At 36.9% G+C, this 20,939-nt stretch overlaps 1 protein-coding gene across 1 annotated transcript in view; it reads right to left on the reverse strand.

Annotated features, from left to right (window-relative positions):
- Znf654 (zinc finger protein 654) overlaps positions 1–20,939 on the reverse strand; it is a 57,944-nt gene that overhangs the window by 32,522 nt on the left and 4,483 nt on the right. The window contains exon 2 of the mRNA XM_051191730.1: positions 1,074–1,219. Coding sequence (XP_051047687.1) covers positions 1,074–1,219 — 146 coding nt within the window. The remainder of the gene's footprint in view (positions 1–1,073; positions 1,220–20,939) is intronic.

The following is a 20,939-nucleotide window of genomic DNA, read 5'->3' on the forward strand; positions in this document are numbered from 1 at the left end:
AGTTTCAGGAAGTCTCATTTATTGATTGTTGCTCTCAGTATCTGTGCTACTAGTTTTATATTTAGTAAGTGGTCTCCTGTGCCAGTGTGTTCAGCAGTACTTCCCACTTTCTCTTCTATCAGGTTCAGTGTAGCTGGATTTATGTTAAGGTCTTTGATCTACTTGGACTTGAGTTTTGTGCATGGTGATTGATATGGATCAATTAGCAATCTTCTACATGCTGATATCCAATTTGTTGACATGCCAGCACCATTTGTTGAAGATCCTCTTCCCCCCCCCCCCCCGTATAGTTTCGGCTTTGTCAAAAATCGGGTGTTCATAGGTGTATAGATTAGTATCAGAGTCTTCAATTCGATTCCATTGGCCCACATGTCTGTTTTCATGCCAATGCCACGCTATTTTTATTAGTACAGCTCTATAATAGAGTTCAAAGTCAGGGATGGTGATGCCTCAAGAAGTCCCTTTATTGTACAGGATTGTTTTAGCTTTTTTGTTTTTCCATATGAAATTGAGTATTTTTCTTTCAAGAATTGTGTTGGGGTTTTGATTGGAATTACACTGAATCTGTAGACTGCCATTTTTATTATGTTGATCCTACCTATCTAGAAGCATGGAAGATGTCCCCATTGTCAGATATCTTCACTTTCTTTAGAGACTTAAAAGTTCTTGCCATACAGGTCTTTCACTTGTTTGATTATAGAGTCACCCGAAGATATTTTATTTGTGGCTATTGTAAAGGGTGATGTTTCTCTGATTTCTTGTCTTGGGGAGTTTCCTAAACTCTTTCTGGGAGGTTTTAAGGTCCCTCTCTGCTAATTACCATACTCTGAGACTTGCCATTAGAATTTTCTAAGGCTATCTGGAGAATTAAAACCAAATGCAGTGTATCACAAATCCATTTCACCCAAGACAAGAAAAATTGTTCTTAAATGTTGATAATTAAAACATCTGAAGAAATGACAATTCTTTTTGAAGTAAGACATTAGGAAATGTTTCTTCCTCAGAAGTTACACCAAAAGTAAATATATCAAAACAAAACAAAAATGTGTTGATAAGAAGTAAAGAGTACTTACACAGCAAGACTACTCAGAACATACTGTACGTGCTCACATTCATCTGGGAACGATGCGCTGGCTGACGTGAAACAGCAAAGTGCAGTTTGCAGAACCTGAAGCTGTGGCAAAGGGACCTGCCATCGTCCAGCATAGTCTTCAACCACCTTACAAAGAAGTGATGCAAAAGCACATTACTATGGAAAATGTTACCAACTTTATGTCTTAAAATGCAAATAAAACTTAAAGGATATATGAAAACGAAAACATTAGCTCTGTGTGAATGCACATGACTGAGAGGTAAGAAAAGGTGCCCTATACCGTTTGTCTCATGGTATCAATCTGAAAATAAAATCAACTAACTTTGAAAGTAGAAAAACACTAAATGAATATGTTCAACTGGAAAATCATTAGCAATTTTTGTAGACAAATTTTCATAGTCCATATACAGCTTTTGTATGAAAATTAAAATACCTAACCAGAGAAAACTACAAATAGACATGCATATTATTGTCATTATTTATACAGCACTGAGCAGTCTGTCAACAAATGTTTTTAAGATACAGTAGCATGATAGTCTGATTATGAATATTTAGGTACTCTATTATGGGGAAGAGTCCAAAGTACTTCAGGCCTAAACAGATAACTAAGGATTCACTACTTTTATAATATTCAACAAAGAATGAAAGTAATGAAAAACTCTGATCAAAAAGTCACAGTGCTGGGAAGCACTTGTTGCACAAGCATAAGGACCAGAGTTCAAATCCCCAGAGCCCACTTAAAAAGCTGGGCATCACTGAATGCATGTCTATAACCTATAACCCCAGAGCTGGGGGTGAGGGAGAATTGATTCCCAGGGCTTTCAGGTAGCCACCTGAGTTCCAGACTCAGTGAGAAGCCCTGTTTCAACACAGTAAGTCAATAGATGGAGCTGGACATGACCTCTTCCTCTGCCTTCCATGTATGTACACATGTGTACCTCCAACTACACACACACACACACACACACACACACACCAACCACTCATATATATAAAAGGAGTCAGTCATCATTTTGAGCTTTCCTAACTAGAATAATGTTGCAGAAAAAAAATCTAAAGTTAAAGTCATATTTTTAAAAGCCCAATAATTTAAAAGTAGATTCTTGTACGGGAAAAAAAAAAGCCATTTGGAAGGAATCTGTAAACACCTTAAAGCTCAGTATTTTGGGATGCTTAATGAAGCATGTTCCTTGCTCAACTCGTTACTCCTTAAGTTGATATTAATATAACATGAAGGTCTTTTAAGAGCTCTCAGTATAAAACTAAACTTGCCCCAAAGGAAGTTGGAATAGGTACCTCTGCATCTTCCCATTCCTTACTGTCTTGAAGATGATTCTACACATATCTACCACCCAGAAGCTTAAGCAAATACAAATGCAGCTATTGAAATATAATTCACCACATCTAAAGACAATTTTTGCTAAGGTACGTAGCTCAGTGGTAGAGAACTAGACAAAATTCAATCTCTGGTAGTAGCAAAATAAATGAAGATGATTTACTTTACAGACTCGTATTAGAATATTCATTATGAAACAAAAAAGTGACATCTGTCCATAATATTTAGCTTGATGATTTGAAGCTATAAAAACAAAATTTACCATAGTCTGTCAAATGTACATGGCAACTGTCATAAACTTCTTTATACAGTCTCGTCCTAATTAGATATCGGACATCTCTCATTTTAACTACTTTTCCCAATGGTCTCCAAAATTTCTTCCTTCCTTCCTTCCTTTCTTTTTTTGAGAAAGGGTTTCTTTGTGTAACCCTGGTTGTCCTGGAACTCTGTAGACCAGGCTTCCTCAAACTCACAGAGATCTGCCTGCCTCTGCCTCCCGAATACTGAGATTAAAGGCATGCCCCACCACCGCCCAGCCAGTCTCCAAAATTTCTACTTCTCTCAAGAGCATATCCTATTCATAGCACAAACTACTATCCACATTCCTCTTAAACATGGTCCCAAATGAATCATAAGACTATAGGCTGAATTGTCATGTATCTGTTTCTAGCAGTAATTTAAGTAGTAATTTAAGCATAGCATGGATATTAGCTTTTCAGTCAGCAAAAATGCTACACCTTTTTTGCACATAGATTGCTCTTAAGCAGTCCTCCTAATTCCACAGCTTTCCCTCTTCCCACTCAACACCAGCCCAAACCATCAGGTATGCATAACTGGTATATCAGCATTTACTTACAGTTCAGGTCACCTGGAAACATGCAAGTTTTTTTCATGTTATCATCCAGGTCATATCCAAAAATTAACTCAGACACAGACATGTAACAGAAGCATGCTCAGATCCCCCTAGTTACATAGTAAAGATCACTAGTCAACATCTTTTTGGCAAGTCTGTTAACTCAGCAAAAGATAATAAATCTGCACAAGAAAGAAGGAAATTAAGTAAAATCATATTATAGGAATCTATTCTACTCAAAAGGAAAGAAAATACACCAAAACTAGTTTCTCACAGAAATTAACCAGCTACACATAAAAGTTTGAAACAAACTTCAGATTTAGCTCTATCATTATCTAATATACCTCTTAAAACAGTTCAGCCTAAAAAAATAATTTTCACATGAAAATATTCAACTAAAATCTAAAATATGAAACCAAAGGACTTTGGTGAATCATGAAATAATCAAATAAACTTAAAATATTGATTAAATATTAAGTCTTTTTCATAGGAGAGACTTTGTTCCTAGTACTGTAAACCTAGACAAAAGGCCAAGACTGGGACGAACATAGGCCTTACAGGGGAAAACCTACTGCTTTGGGGGAGGGGGAATTTTTTCTAAACACTTATGTATATACCCACAGAGCAGAAGCACAAGTGTGGTTGAGCACTTAGCTGTGGATGGGTCATCTACATCAGCCTCTTCAATCCAATGCTCAGGACCATGGAAGAAGAGGCAGAAGTGAGAATGTGAGAGCCAACAGATGGGAAGGAGAGCAGTAAGTGATGACTTCTGGAGATGGCATGAATGTTACAGCAGCAATGGTTTCCTACACCAGACTTACACATAATCCAGCACGGATAGGAGAGGGGCTCCCAAGGTCCCTAGTACAAGACCTGTTGGCAGCTAATGGCTGCTGAGGGATGGAGAGTCACCCTCCTTTGAGTACTCAGCTACTGGGAGGTTATCCATGAACAGTGATGGTCCCACATCATGCATATAGGTAACACTAATTGGACTCAGAGAGTTACTAAGAACATTTTTTAAAGGATGACATGAAGAGAGGGAGACTGGGTGGTATGCATTAGAGGGAGCTAAAGTGGAGAGTGGCAGACATACATAATCACATTTTTATAAATGTATGAACTTCTAAAAAAACCCTTTTGAAAAAGTAAAGACAAAGTCATGTGGTGATGGTGCACACCTTTAATTCTAGCACCTGGGAGGCAGAGACAGGTAGATCACTAAGTTCAAAGCCAGCCTGGTCTACAGAGTGAGTTCCAGGACGATCAATGCTACACAGAGAAACTGTGTAAAAAAAAAAAAAGAAAGAAAGAAAGAAAGAAAGAAAGAAAGAAAGAAAGAAAGAAAGAAAGAAATAAAGAAAAGAAAAGAGGAAGAAGGAAGGAAGGAAGGATAAAAACAACATTATCTCCACACTAGCAAACAACCTTGGTTTGAGTAACTGCTACTAAAAACTATAACTATTTTTAAAAGGTAACTTTATCCAGTTGCAATCTATTTTTTCTTACATTCCCACAACAGAAAAAGTATTGATTTTTATCTATACTTTGCATAAAGAAAGGACCAACTTTCTTCTTTTCTGCTTCTGTAGCCCCAAAGCTCTATATATATATATATATATATATATGTATATGATCTAGAAAGCCTATCCTGAATGCTATATACTAGAAAGCTAATGAAAAGAGAAGGGAAGACGCCAAAACATCAGTCAGAATTCTTTTACTCTAGTGTTGTTGTCTTTCTAAACTCTGTACAATATGATTTTCTTTTTCACTACATTCTTATCTATAAAATATGAACTTAATCCTTCTCAAAATATACCATAGAAAAGACAAATTCCACCCTCAGATTAATTAAATTTTACAAGGGATGGTACACTTATATTCACAATGAGAGAACTAAAGAAAAGTAAGAAGGTAGCCAGCGGCGGTGGTGCACGCCTTTAATCCCAGCACTCAGGAGATAGGCAGGCGGTCTCCGTGGTCTATAAGAGCTAGTTCCAGGACAGCATCCAAAGCCACAGTGAAACCCTGTCTCAAAAAGAAAGAGAAAGAAAGGAAGGAAGGAAGGAAGGAAGGAAGGAAGGAAGAAAGAAAGAAAGAAAGAAAGAAAGAAAGAAAGGTAAGAAGGCATGCTGAATAAGATGGGGGAAAAACCTGGACTTCCTTACAGAGTATAGTCTTAAAATGCAGACAGAGAAAGAAAGAGAATAAGGGATGTATATATCTACCATACCAGAACTGCTCTCAAAGATGGAATTAGGGAGGAACAAAACATTAGTTGCTACCCATTAAAAAGATGATTTTAAAGACACTTTAATGATTTCACTGATGACTCACTGATGATTTCAAACGTACCTAACTGAGGGAAAGAAGTTAACTGTAGCACAGAATTCTCAAAACTGAGCCAGAGTGGAAATCTAACTATGATAAAGTGGTCTTTTAAAAACTGATGGAAAAAAAAATCGAGAAAAAAAGAATGTAGAAAACCTCAACTTAAACACCGAAAAAAAATCTATACAAAGTAGCATAAAACTGTATAGATATGATGGGTAGCAAAAAGGGGGTTTATATTAAATTACCTGAAGCATTCCAGGCACACTTTTAGTGAATAGTTAATACAAATGGCAATTATATGATCAGCATAGTGACACAAAGGAAAAGCCTAGGGATGATGGGAGATGTCATTCTGTATATGTTTCTCATACTGGTTAATGAATAAAGCACTGCTGGCCAATAGGAAAGCAAGATAGGTGGGACTAGAAGACAAGGAGGAAAGAGGAAATAGGAAGGAGGAGTCAACATGGAGAGACTAGAGAGAGCTGGACGCCAGGCGGCTCTCGAAGAGTAAGAGGAGACCAAGTGGAAATACACAGATTAGCAGAAATGGGTTAACACTTAAGACAGAGCTAGCCGATAAGAAACTAGTAACTGGCCAACAGCATTATATCAAATACAGAGTCTCAGTGTGTTAATTGGGGCTGGCGCAGTGGTGGGACAAGATCGGCGGTCTGGCAGAAAAGCACTACTCCTCACATATGGCGCCCACGTGGCTAATAAGAACTTCCATTTAAAATTTAACAAAAGCTTAAAAAAGGATTTTAGAAACAAAAGAACAGAGACAAGCAAGGTTTCTTGGTAGCATCATTTTTCTTGGTTGGACTCTGCTTTGAGAGAGCAGATAATTGCGCGGCTCCTATAAGAGAGGTTTCCTGACTCAGCATAAGCGGCTAAAAACCGCACAGCTTTAAAAAAGCACTACTAACAATTTATTGGCGTGTACAAGAGCTGGCAGTGGCAGTGACCACATCTCCAAGCCTGCAACATGCTGCTGGATGGCAGCGCAGACCAAGACAGTGACCACAGCTCTCAGTGCTGGCGGTAAAAGTACCCGCCACCATCTTTGATAAACCGCGACAGAAACAACTATGTCTTTCATTTTAGCAATGTTGTTGTTTAACAGATAAAAGAGTCGTGGCCAGAAAAAGATAAAGATTTACAGTAAACACAGATTCACATTAAGAAAAAGCACTACAGATTTACAGTGTGTTCTAAAATATATGTAGGCTGGGGAGAGGAAAGGAATAAAATGGTTTTAAATAGAGCTGGGTGTGGTGGCATACCCCTTTAATCCCAGCACTCAGGAGACCTGTCTCAAAAAATGAAAAAATAAAAAGTAAAAGAAACAGAGTAATAATAAAGACACGTAAAGATGAAAAGCTCAGAGAGAATCTGGTTACTGTATGGTGTTATATTGTCTTTGTATCTTTTGTCTGCTGAGGAGATAACAACAACTATTAAAACAAATGCTGCTGGATCAATTCAATTTATATATTTTAAAAATGCTTTGACTCCAAAATTTAAGTCTAAGGACAAGTTACTGGGGAAAAGGATTTCTATTTTTTGTTTCCACAGAAAATAAAAAGCTGTGGATTCCTTCTAGACTAATGTGGTTTGAGCAAGCCAGACCCCCTGAAACATAGTTGCTGGTGATCCAAAGTTCAAAACAACTTGAACAAGGCAGCCTTGCAGACTACAGACAGGATTTCTATATCTTCTTAGGATCCCCATTACAGCACCCCTTATCAGCAAGAAGTAGTTTGGAAAGAACGACGCCCAAATTCTCAAATATTGTTTATAAATGTTTGTTTTCATTTAAATGGAGCTGGTTATAAATGGTTAATGACCACAACCAATCTCTTTTTAAAGGTAAAAAGGGCATTATGGTATAGATATGAATACTTTGTTTTGGAATGGATTTTCATTTATTGATACAATTTAATGTCAATTTTGTGATATGTATATTTCTCCTTTTATTTAGGTATTGTGTTTATATAGCTCATTTAGAAATATAATGTATAATTTAGTACAGATTATAGTTACCTATAATAGTCAAAATTTATAGTGTTAGGTTTTCTAGATATACAGACACGTATTTGAGATAAATAGGCATTCTTCAAACCTTTCAAAGACCTACAAAATATGGCATTTAAAATGGTTTAGGATTTTCTTGACAGTGAGACATAACTGCTCCTGGCAACACCACCTGTATCAGAAAGGAAGATGGACATTGAAGAAACTCGTTATGGAGTTTACTTCCAATATGGCAAGACTAGCCATTTGGACAAGATACTGCTCTTGTCTGGACTGTTTGACTTTATGCTGTATAAACTGGACATGCAGGACCCATAGAAAAGTGACTGCTGATTCAAGATGGACATTGCTACAGCGTTCCTGCTTCATGGAAGAGTCTGCCAGACAGTCTGCAGGACACTGACAAACTGCCAGTACAAGAAGACAGTTTAAAGTTTCCTGCTTTGCTGAAGAGTCTGCCAGACACAGTATGGCCTATGGGCTGAAGATGGAAGATTAAAGAAGAACTTCAGGTGACTGACAAGGCAAGATGTCTATGTCATTTCTAGAGTTTATATACTATCCTTCTGTGGTCTTTGATGAAGTTGAAGACAGATAGTTATGGTTATAGTTTTCCTTAGTTAGGATTAAAGATAAGTTACTTAGACTTTAGACACACAAAGATAGGATAGATGATGAAATATTTTCTTAAATATTACTAAATGTTAATGGACTAAATGTTGTTAACTGTGATTCTTACTTGATAACTGTTGTGTGATATATTTTGTTATGTTAAGGTTAAAACCCTTCTTTTTATTTAGACAGAAAAGAGAAGATGATGGGAGATGCCATTCTGTATATATGTTTCTCATACTGGTTAATGAATAAAGCACTGTTGGCCAATAGGAAAGCAAGATAGGCGGGACTAGGAGACAAGGAGGAAAGAAGAAGTAGTAAGGAGGAGTCAGCATGGAGAGTCTGGAGAAAGCAGAACTGCTGTTCCTCTGCTCTCAGTAAGACCACGTGGAAACACATAGAAATGGGTTAATACTTAAGACAGAGCTAGCCGATAAGAAACTAGTACCTGGCCAACAGCATAATATCAAAAACAGAGTCTCTGTGCGTTAATTGGGGCTGGCGCAGCAGTGGGACAAGACCAGTGGCAGGAGGAAAAACCTTACTCCTTACATAGGGAGAAGAAAAAACAAATAAATAAATAAATGAATAAATAAATAAAATAAAATGAAGAGAAAATAGGAGATATGCTTTGGACCAATAAGATTTTCCTAAGTGAAGAAGATAAGAGTGGGTTAATTTTGATACTGACGATGTCTTGATTCATACCCCTTGATGTTTTAGTTTCTTGGCATCATAAAGTATGAGATAATGGAAGCAGCAAATAGCAGAGAAAGGAAAGGGAAGAGAGAAAAGAGAGCCAATTCACAAGTAGTCTAGAAAGTAAAAACAAACTCAGTTACATTTATTGAAAGGGAAGCACCCTATACCCTACTACCTTTCACGGGAATGTGACAGAACAGATGTTTGTCCTGCCAATAAAGTTAAATTATGTAGGACTTAGAACAATTAAGGAAAGTAAAGAAGAAATTGAAAGGAATATAGACTAGAAGAGGTCAGTATACTGTTCTTTCGAGGACCCAAGTTCAGTTCCCAGAACCCACAATGGGTAGCTATCTCACAACCTATAACTCTACCTCCAGGGGATCCTACAGCTTCTTCTGGCTTCTGGAGACACTTGCACTCACATGCATATACCCACAAACAGAAACACAACTAAAAATAAAACTTGTTAGTCTTTGTATCTTAAAAAAGAGGTGCTCCTTTACTGGATTCTGAAGAGAAAAAAAAAGTATCTCAAAAACATTTAAGAGAACTTTTTTTTGTCTTTATATAAGTGTTGTGAACACAGAGAAGAGTGCTTTTATGATTTAGTTCAGTAAGTTTATAAAAATGTCAGGGAGTAGCTACAACCCAGGTAACAGAGTGCTAAAAGTGTCTTAACACAAGGCTGAAAACAAGAATGGAACACTGGACTGTGAAGTCTGGTGGACAACGACCCAGACAGTACATGCTGTGTTCCATGCAAATTCCACACTTACTCTAGCAAAAAGCACCAGGACCCCACAGAGAAAATATGATTAAAAGTCCTTAGTATGCTCTACTTCTAATGTGGGAAACATCAATTAAGGCCTTGTACCTATGGTTACAAACCATTGAGTTCTTACAATTTGTAAAGGAAAAATTCAAATTACTTGCAGGAATGTAAAAATGTCTGGGGATAAGAAATCTCTTCCCAAAAGGGGAAAAAAAATATGTATTAAGAGGGGCACAAACCACTTGGTGAAGCTTTCTAGTAAAATTTAAATGCAAGTAGAGGAGAGACAGAGAAGGCTCAGCCAGGTAAAAAGCCTGCCATGCAATTATGAGGACCTAAGTTCTATATCCTAAACTCACATGAAAGCTGGGCGTGGTGGCATGAGTCTGTAGCCCTAGTGCAAGACAAATGCATCCAGTGCACTCCACCATGCCAGTCTGAGCTCTGGGTTCAGAATTTCCTGTTTCAATGGTGCACACCTTCAGTCCCAGCATTCAGGGGGTTGTCACAGTCTGATTTCTGTGAGTTCTCAGGATAGTCTGGTCTACAGAGAGATTTCTAAACAGCCAGGGCTACATACAGAAACCTTGCATTTTAAAAGAAAGAAAAATTAAGGTAGAAAGAGATTAAGACCTAAGGTTGACCTCAGCCCCCCACATGTACATGCACATACACGCAGTAAGTAAGCCTTATGGATTCAAATAGTTGATGGTAATGACTACTGAAGCTGCAAACAAACTCCATATAGTTTTTGATATATTTTGATTTGGATATAAAGTATCTCCCAAAGCCTCATGTGTTGAAATTATGAGTCTTGACCTAATAAATGGATTGATCCATTAACAGTTTTGTAATTTGATGGCATTGTTAGAGGTGATCAGATTTTTCAGAGAGGGGGCCTAGATGAAGAAACAGGTCATTGGAAACATGTTGTTAATAACTGTATCTTGTCATTGGCTCCTCCACCTGCTCTGCTTCAGGGCTAGCAGGAATTGAACAGCTCTGTTCCACCAATCTTGCCTCATCTCAAGCCCCAAGCAAAACCAGCAGCCAACCTTGGTCTGAAATCTCCTGTAACAGGAGACAATTCAATTGAGCAAACTGATACATTATTAATCAGTGATTACATTTGATACATTTAATCAGTAATACCAAAGCTATTCAACCTCCAAATTAATACCTAAAAGGAAATTTTAAAGTTAAAAAAAAAAAAAATGATCACAGTGGACAGTGATTAGCTTAGCGATAGAACAAAAGCTCAGTAATATGGGGCCAGCATTTGATCCTTAGTGACACAAAGGTGCAAAGACAGCAACCAAAAGGAAAATACAACACATTTTAATGGGTCCAAACAACCTCTACTAAGATCTAGCCTGAAGCAATAGTGGAAAAACAAAAACAAGTTCTGTACTTCAGTAAATATGTTATTGTAGTTACATGATACATTATAGCTAGATGATAAACAATTTCTGTTTGTCCTTTTTCAAAAGAGTATACTAGTAGTTGAAACAGGAATATATTAACTCTTTCAGCCAGAAGATTTAATTGTTTCTCCTACTGTTTATTAACAGCACATCCCCAGATACTCAGATTAGAAGCTGATGGAATTTCAAGGAATTCTTTTGGGCATTTTCTCCTGATTCACAAAATCCTAAATCCCCTATGTCCCTAACATTTTCAGTAACTCTGGCTCCATTCACTCTCACTAATCTTGTCAGGCCTTCAACCATTCCTTCTAGCTATTCAACAATGGCATCCTTTTCTGTGTAGGCTTTCATACTTTACCTTCCTTTACACACATTAAAACATTTAAGATTCACAAAAATACGGTTTTGCTCTAATATCTACAAACTCCTAAGCCAAGATCTAGATGAATTTATCTCCTCAGTCTTATGCTGTAAATTTTAAGAGTCCATTGAAGATAGACTCCTCCCTCAAAGTAAGCTTTGCATTGTACTTCCCGTTTCCCTGGTAACTCTGAAAAGGTAAACATCAACTTTGCCACTCTTGGGCCTCCTGATCAAAAGAATAAAATACCTCTGGCCCTGGGTGGATACCATGACATTCTGATCCGTTCTAAAGATTAGAACATTATATAGTATTGTCTCCTTTAAGAGGCAATCCAGCTAAGCCTGTCAATCACCTGGCCAGGAGTCCATGCCACAGGAAATTTGACTTACTTGAAAATACTGCTAAGACAAGGGGAGGAAAAGGCATACCTATTCCCTCTGTCTTTTTCTTTCAGATAGTGACCAACCCCTGGATGTGTAAATCTCTGAGCTTTCCACAGTCTCTGAAGTTTCTCGTTTTCTACCAGGCAGTTGTTTGCCAACCTTTATCAGTTAATATGCCAGCTTTCAGACTCTAACTCAAGCAGCGTGGCTTTCTTCTTCCTTCTCTCCATCTCCCTCTTTCCAGAAACTGCTGAGATTTACAGCTTGTCTGTATTTTTTTTTTTTCCTTTTCTTTTCTTTCCTCTAAATTGCTAATTAAATTGTTCTTGGGCTTTTCAGTCCTTAACTGAATTCTTTGACTAGCAAGACCCAGTTCACACTAGTATCACCATAAGCATATGGACATCTTATCATGAAAAGCATGGGTGCCTAGACTCTCCTTCCAGTTTCAAGTTAGGTACTGGAATGTAAAGTAATGAATGTATATTGACTCTTGTTATAAACACAAGATGTCACACAGGAAAACAAAGTAATATGTTTTTAAAGAATGTTTTTTAAATATCATAATTCTTGTATACTTAATTTTCAGACCTTGTTCCTATCTTGACTACAAGTTATACATATTGCTTTAATTTGCCCATTTGAGAAAAAAAATCGCCAGCATTAATTTACTCACTTATAACCACTACTAACACCTTGCTACATGCTTCTGCATTTACCTATGTGTCTTAAAGACAGGTGGTTATTCAGGCTTAATCTCAGTGCTCAAAGCAGAGGTAGACAGATCTCTGTGAAGTTGAGGCCAGCTTGGTCTACACAGTGAGTTCCAGGATAGCCAGGGCTACATACACCTTGCCTCCAAAAGAGGAAGGAAGGAGAAAAGAGAGAAAAGAATAATGTATGTGTTCTACCTCTCTGAACCTTAGCTGTACCATTCATAAAATAAAAGATTAAAAATAGGCTTAACGTGGGCAGCACTCCAGAAACAGAGGCAGGCAGATGTCTGGTTCCAGGACAGCCTGATGTACAGAGTAAGTTGCAGAACAGCCAGGACTATACAGAGAAACCCTGTCTTTAAAAATAGACAGACAGACAGATATGCATGCATGCATACATACATACATACATGGATGGACGGACGGACGGACGGAGTGCCTAATATTGTTGCAAATAATTAATAAGAATCTAGGACAGAGGGTGGCACTTTTTTTTTTTTTTTAAGGCCAGCAAGTGACTTACAGGTTGCATACATTCTCTATCCTAGCTACTCACCCTTGCTATGTCATGAAGACAATGATAGAAAAGAGAAAACACAATGAACACATCAGCAAATTGCACCAATGCTGACTTGCAAACATAGAGCTTTGCTATGCTACTCCATTTATAGCAGGGATTCACATCTGTTGGTGTTTGTATTATTGCTAGTTTGTAAGGCAAGCAATGAAGTTTTCAAAAGGATCTGATTTTAAAACATCAGAGTACCTCATAAAGAAAATAGAATTCTAACATTTAAATATCAGAAGGCTCAAGATTTAAAGCATCCTCTTTCTAGTGAAATGTCACCTCAATATTCTTCAAAAAACTTCCTTTGACCCTAAATTCCAGATGTAAATAGAATAGGGATGAGCTGACTTATAGTCAAACTATGTAATCCCACTACAAAGGAACTGTTTCGCTTGATTTTTTTTTGAGTTATTGTATTTCGTAGGTTGCTATATATTAATTAAAACATCAGTTTTCTGGATAAAAACATTGTAGGTAATGAGAGTTGGAAGAAAGTTAAAATGTACAAATTATTTTGCAAGTGTCTTAATTGTGATCCAAATGATTATGATGATTTTTGCTCCTTCAGAGGAATGTGAAACAATTTCATCATTATATGCATAAAATATGCATAAATAACATCTAGAAGATCATAGGCAATAGTTTTTAAAGGCTTGATAGACAATAAAGTAAGAAAATGCATAGCCACTTCATTAAGAGTTGGTAGGGACTTCAAAGGTATTGTAAATAACATGGACAGATTAAAACTTTAATCATATATTAACATTTAAAATACCTCTTATATTTTCCTCTTTTAAAAAGACAAGATAATAAACATAATTTCTACTGGCCTGAAATCATCAGTATTTACATTGAACTAACTGCTACCATAAGCCACTGCTTCTGAGATAAATGGATCTTCACATAGGTTCATAGGGGACATGGAGTAAGACTTAAAAATTATTTTTTACAAGAAATTTTGGAGAGCTTAAATTTAAGTTTTTGGTTTGGAGGTTTTTTTGTTTTGCTTGTTTTGCTCTGGTTTTTGTTGTTGTTGTTGTTTCTTTTTGCCTTTCCTTGTTTTTCTTTTCCTCTTCCACACTGTAGTTGTTGGAATGAAAAACCCCCACAGGATCTGATATTTGAAGACTTGGTTCCCAGTTGGTGGTGCTGTCTGGGGAGGTTTAAGTAGGGCCTCGCTGAATGAAGGAAGAATGTCCCTGGTGGAGGGCTCTGAGAGTTAAAAGCCTTGTGCCATTTCAGCCAGCTTGTTTCTGCTCCTGCTTGTATCTGAAGATGTGATCTCTCAGCTTCCTGCTCCTGTCCGCATGCCTGATGTTTGCTGTCATGCCTCCCAACCATGATGGAATCTTATCCCTCTGTAACTGTAAGTCAAAATTAACTCTTTCTGCCACACATTGCTTTGGGTCATGGTGTTATATCTCAGCAACAGGTAAGTGATAAACATACCGATGAACATCTGCAGTTCTGTTGTCTTACATTATTTTTAAAATTAGTATCTGTGACACTACTACTCAATAATGAATTTGAAATGCTGTAACATATATCAAATGTTTGTCTCAGATAGAATGCAGTTTATATGTCTATCATAGTACCTAAAATGTACAGGCTGGTTCTTAGAAGGAAGACTAGGTAGGATATAGTATGATTATCACATATTAGCAATATAAGTTGGCCAAATCAGCTGCTCTCAATCTTAGTTCTATTATCTATAAAATTAAAATACTGGCACATATCATGAAGGGCAGCAAGCTAAATGCATTACAACAGGCAAAGCAATTAAAAAAACTCTGACACTTGGATAACACTGAAAATAGGAGTAATATGTATACTTACAGTACAATCTAAATATTCTGGATATTTAAAACTGCTATAGTTTGAATATGTCTTCTAAAGTTTGTGCTCCGGAAACTCAATTTACTTTCTGATGATGTCTGGAGCAATCATTATAGCGTTAGTGGTTTTACCAAAAACAAACAAACAAACAAACACCTGTCCCCTTGCTCTTGACACATGATGTTTTCTGCTAAGTTTTGATTCAGTAAGAAGGCCCTAACTAGATGCTGCAGCTTCTAGTCTTATAATTGCTAGCTTCCAGAATTGTAAGAAATCTTTTATAAATTACTTAAGTCTGTGGCATTCTATTTTAACAACAAAAAATTACTAAGATAATGCTAAGTTTTTGTTATAAGTAACTTTTTAATAAATCATTGTCCATGCCCATCAACACAATAACATTAGATAGAGAGTATTTAGAACATTTAAATGTTATAATAGAAAATGTCCTGTAATGTCAACTTTATTAGTAGAAATAGTATTAACAATCAGTACACATGTATTGAGATAGTGTTGAACAGCAATTTCCTCATAACTGAAAGATTCCTTCCTAGACTCAGGAAGTAAAGAAACCACCTAAATTCAGCAAAGCTCACAAGATTCACAACTTTATACAGTTAACCTCTTCAAGAGGACTGACTCTCCTAATAGCTGAGCTGTCTGCAATTTGTGCAGGGGTCTCCAAGAATTCATGAATCATCACCATTAGGGGTTAGAAGTCAGTCATCCATGCTCCTGCACAAAACCCCTTACCCATATTCTGCTAAAGAACCTTAATAAGCTCTTTGGTTCACCAAGTTTGACTTTGGTAGAACTGTTCTTTTGATCTGTCACTGGTTCCCTATGTGGAGTGAACAGACACTTTTTCATGGTTCTTCAGGAAAAGCTGACACAACAGATAATGTATATAGACTACCACAAATTTCCACAGTACACAGAGCAAAGCTCTGCACTAATATAAATCTCTACCGACATAAGCACTCTGTATTCATCTTTCACTTCTGTCTTGTCATAAATGAAGCCTGCCCATCTTTTTTCTTAGTTAATTAAGTGATCAATTATACAGTATGTCCCCCAATCCTGAATTATGCCCTCCATGCCTTTACTGGGACAGATGATAAAGTATAAAATAGTTCCTATTCTATATCCTCTATCAATAAACTCAAATGATCCTCTGTATATAAATCCAAACTACCTCCTCAAGCACCTGCCATTTTAGACCTCTATTCTCTATCTCCAGGCACCCCAAACACTCAACAAATCAAGTTTTCTGTTGTTGGTAACCACTCTATCTTCCTGGCTTGCCTTCCGTTCCTTGGTTTTCTCCAATAATTAACTCTTCTCAGACTTCATTTACAGAATATTCTTTCTTCATGGGTCATTTGATTTTGGAGTTTCTCCACTTTCAGTTCTAATTCCTCTGCTTATGAACCAACTCTGTATTTTCTCCCTATGTGAACTCATATCTGGCATCAAATGCCATCCACATAGCTACAAAGACTTCCCTTGCTGCACTGTGATTTCACAAAGCCCAGCTGTCTTTGAAATCAACTTAAATGGGGCAATCTATCTTAAATTCCATGCTTACACCAAAGAACTTCAGAAGAGTTCAACTTGTGTACGAATCCAAAACCAGTCATGTCTATTAGCCCCATTTATATAACGGTACACCTTCTCCTCATGGAGCCTTTATAAACAAGTACCAACATTAACATCAATAGTTTGTCTACTGCATGGATGAGAGTTTTCCATTCTTTCTGATTCACTGCTGGTTTGCAGTTGTTGGTACAGAGTATTAATGTATTTAACTTTAGAATCTTATACAACACATTCTACAAATCGATCTTTTTTCATATTTATGTTGCTACTACTTACTGCTTGGCCATCTCCTCAGTCCCATACCATTACATATTAATATGCACCTAAAATGGCATTCAATAACTAGGTTATCTTGGCTACTACTTTACCACACTAATTTCACTGGATCTTGTTTTCCTTTTGCAGTATGGGAATTTGTCAGCTTAGCTCTCTACAGCTAAGTTACATCTACAGCTTTTTTTTTTTTTTTTTTTTTTCCCTTCTCACTTTTTATTTTCAGACAAGGTCTCACTAAGTTGCCCGGGCAGCTTTTCAACTCCTTCTGTAGTATAGACAGGTCTTGAACTTGCATGCATCTACTTTAGTTAGACCCAACTACACAGACTTCTTAAGTCTGATTTTGTGTGTGTGTGTGTGTGTGTGTGTGTGTGTGTGTGTGTGTGTGTGTGTGTGTGTGTTCATGTTCTTAATGGTTATGGTATAATTTGGCACATGTGCGCAAGAAAAAATTATGTCAAAAGCAAGAGTATAACTACTAACCTTCTTTTGACAGGGCTACAAAAATAATTTAAAAACAGAAAGCAAAAAACTTCCTTAAAAGTATTTCCTTCTTGCATATTATTTACGAAATTAAAATTGGGCATTAAAAACAAAGAGCTATAAGTATTCTAGACAAAAGCTGTATCATATAGCCGCAACTCCATACTGAGGTAGCTTTTCAAAGCAAGGTAACTTTTGATTGTTTAGGAAATAATGGTGAACATATGAAAGACTTTGTGTCAATAAATTACTTACATTAAGGGTTTCATTGGTAAATGTAAAAAATAACCTTTACTAAATTCACTTCATCAAATTATCATTTCTTCACATCCACTCCAAAGTGAGGGTATTTCAGTCATCTTTGGAGATAAAAGAAAATTTCATTATGCAAAATGACTGCACTTAAAAATAATCTAAGAAAACAAATTGTATCCTTCATTTTTCCTTCATTAGACAAACAAACTAGGTTTGAAGAGCTGGGCATAGCGGTGCATATCTTTACTCTCAGCATTTGAGAGGCAGGTGCAGATGGATATCTGAGTTCCAGGCCAGCCTGGTCTCAGAGTAAGTTCCAGGACAGCCAGAGCTACTCAGAGAAACCCTGTCTTCAAAAAAGAAGAAAGAGGAGGGAGGAGGAGGAGGAGTAGCAGCAGCAGTAATAGGTTTTAATAAAGAGGTAAAAGACATAATAAACTTCAGCCATAAACATACCACAAAGAGATTCCAGTTATCTGCATGTGAGGATTCAAAGCGAAACTGCTATATACACTGAAAACAAAGTAGACAACTGCCTTCAGCTTATGAATACGGTGCATGAAAAGCAAAAGGATTTAGGTTCGGATCTGGGTCTCATGCTCAATGTATTTTACTGGGTATATGCAAATGCTCTAAAATCTATGGGGAAAGGGGGAACCACTAAATTGGACTGAGTGTGATAGTGTGAGTCTTTAGCTCTAGGACCCCATGAGGAAGAGGCAGGCAGATCTCTGATTTCAAACACAACCTGCTCTACACAGTTTCAGGCCAACCAAGGCTACATGGTGAGACCCTGTCTCAAACAAAACTAAATAAATAGAACTGTAAATAAACACTTCTATCTGGTCTTAAGCAGCTTAGATAAGGGATAGTCAGCCTGCTAAAACAATTTTACATGTGAATAAATGTTCTTTACAAATGTGAGCTGGGGGAGGGAACATAGATTCCCATGCCATTTGTCACTGAAGGTGTTCTCAATAATTTGCTATTATATCATTAGCAACAATTAGACTTCACTGTGAAAGTCAACCTAAAAAAGATATTATAAGACTACATGAGACTAATTGATTTTGTTTTGTGCTCCCTTAGTTACTAATAAATAAGTAAATAAATGAAAGTCACCTTTTGTGAACACTAGAACAGTCTCTAGTACTCAGATTTTAGAAAACCATTTTTTAAACCCACTATTTTAAAAAGACTAAAAGGAACATATGTATCATATAAAGTGATGCAATGAATTGATTTGTAGCTCTAAACATTCACAATAGACCAAATAGGCTACAAAGTAAAGTGGTGCAAATTACTGTCCATACTTGCCTTCATCTTTTACATTTATTCTTTTGTTTTTATTGTTTGTTTGGGGGTTTTGTTGTTGTTGTTTTGTTTTAGACAGGTTCTCTATGTAGCCCTGGTTGTTCTGTAATTCACTCTGTAGACCAGGCTGACCTGAACCTCAGAGATCTGACTGCCTCTGCCTCCCAAGTGCTGGGATTAAACATAGGAACCACTGCACTCAACCTTATATTTATTCTTTACTAATTTTCAACATGTATTCAGCTGTGGCAGAATAAACATGTATTTACTTTTGTTCTCACTTGCAAACTCAAGAGTTAAAATGTTTTTGTTTAGATCAAAAGATCTAAACACGCACATACAGATTTTTGTAAAACCAGAGGATTCATGACTACATTTTGGGAGCTGGAAAGTAGCTGGATGAAGCTGTTCCTAACTTGAGACCTGAGAGCTGAAATCCAAACCACCAGTGGAGGAGGTTCAGGAACAAACTAATCGGTGCTTCAAAGACCTCAGAATGGGGGCAGGGGGATTACAGGAATGTGAGGAATTATACACTTGTAAAAATGGAAGTAAAGAAAGAAAAAAAAAAATCACAATAAAAATTTCCCCCAGGTCTCCTTCCAAAAACTGGAACCCATAGTTGTTTCTCTGGAGATAAATGTGAGAAAGAGACTCAAAATAAATGGAGAAAAGGTTTCTGTTAGGGACACGTGAAGAAAATGACTATATTCAAGAGTCCATGCTGGATATACTCAATCACAAGAGGGTGAGGAGGTCCCCACTTTTTCCCTCAACTAGGTCAACTGGTCATACCAAACATTAAGGGGGGGGGGGGAACCATAAGTAGGTAAATGTGTGTGTAAGTTGCAAGTGACTGTCTCTGAAAAAAAAGGGGGGAAAGAAAATATGTTTTTTTAAAAAGTCACCCTCCCAATAAAATTGATTGCTTCTATAATTCAACACACAAACTTATTTTCTTCCTTCTTTACTAAGTAGAATCATAAGCATTCATGGTTTTAATGAGTTCTAACATTCTTTGTGGATGAGGATGCCTAAACAAGCTGGAAGAAGAAGCCAATAAACAGGATTTAGGTAGGGCAAGATATTTTTTTCAATTACCCCATAGAAATACCCTGGTCTTGTCACACAGAAGTCAGATGTGATAGTTGCAATCCCTGCATATATCTTGGCTTATCAAATAAACCAGGAAAAGGGTGGCTAAGAAGGAACAGCAACTGTACAATCATAACAAGACTACAGTGCCACCCCTACACCATCTAGACAATACTTTTTACATGAGCAATAAATATCAGTCTGAACTTGCAGCAAAAAGGAATTCCTCATATGCTAGGCTTTATATATGACTTCTTGAAATATGTACATTGGTTAAAGATAAATTAGAAGGTAATCCCAATTAGTAGCAAGAATTTAATAATAAAATAGTGTATTATACACCCTCAAAAATCTTTCATAGAAGTGTAAATTTTGCACCAAGACCAACATATTAGGGCTGTTCTCTAAGACAATATAAATTTCTTTGAAGAAACATTAAATAGGTAATATAATAATAATAATGAGAAAACCCTTCTGTTAAGACCATCTCTGATAATAATAATACTAATACTACTACTACTAATAATAATAATGAGAAAACCCTTCTGTTAAGACCATCTCTGCAGGGGTTTTGCTAGGCCAAGAATGCTGTTAAACTTACTGAAGAATTATTAGTACCTTTTGCTAAGAACAACCCACATAAAAAAACTAGCTAGCTACAAACTAAAAATTAAGCGTACAACAGGCTTTTTCACCTAGGTACTCCCACATGTTAGACCAGGTTTACTGTTGGGCTGTCCTACACCATGAGCTGAGGCTGGGCAGCATTTCTAGTCCCCACCCACTAGCTGCCTGTAAGGAAATTATACTAAGACTGCCAAATGCCCCTTGAAGGAAACAAAATTCCTTAAAGCCCACCAGAGAGAAAATGT

This window comes from Phodopus roborovskii, unplaced genomic scaffold, assembly GCF_943737965.1.
Source record: "Phodopus roborovskii unplaced genomic scaffold, PHOROB, whole genome shotgun sequence".
Lineage (NCBI taxonomy): Eukaryota > Metazoa > Chordata > Mammalia > Rodentia > Cricetidae > Phodopus > Phodopus roborovskii.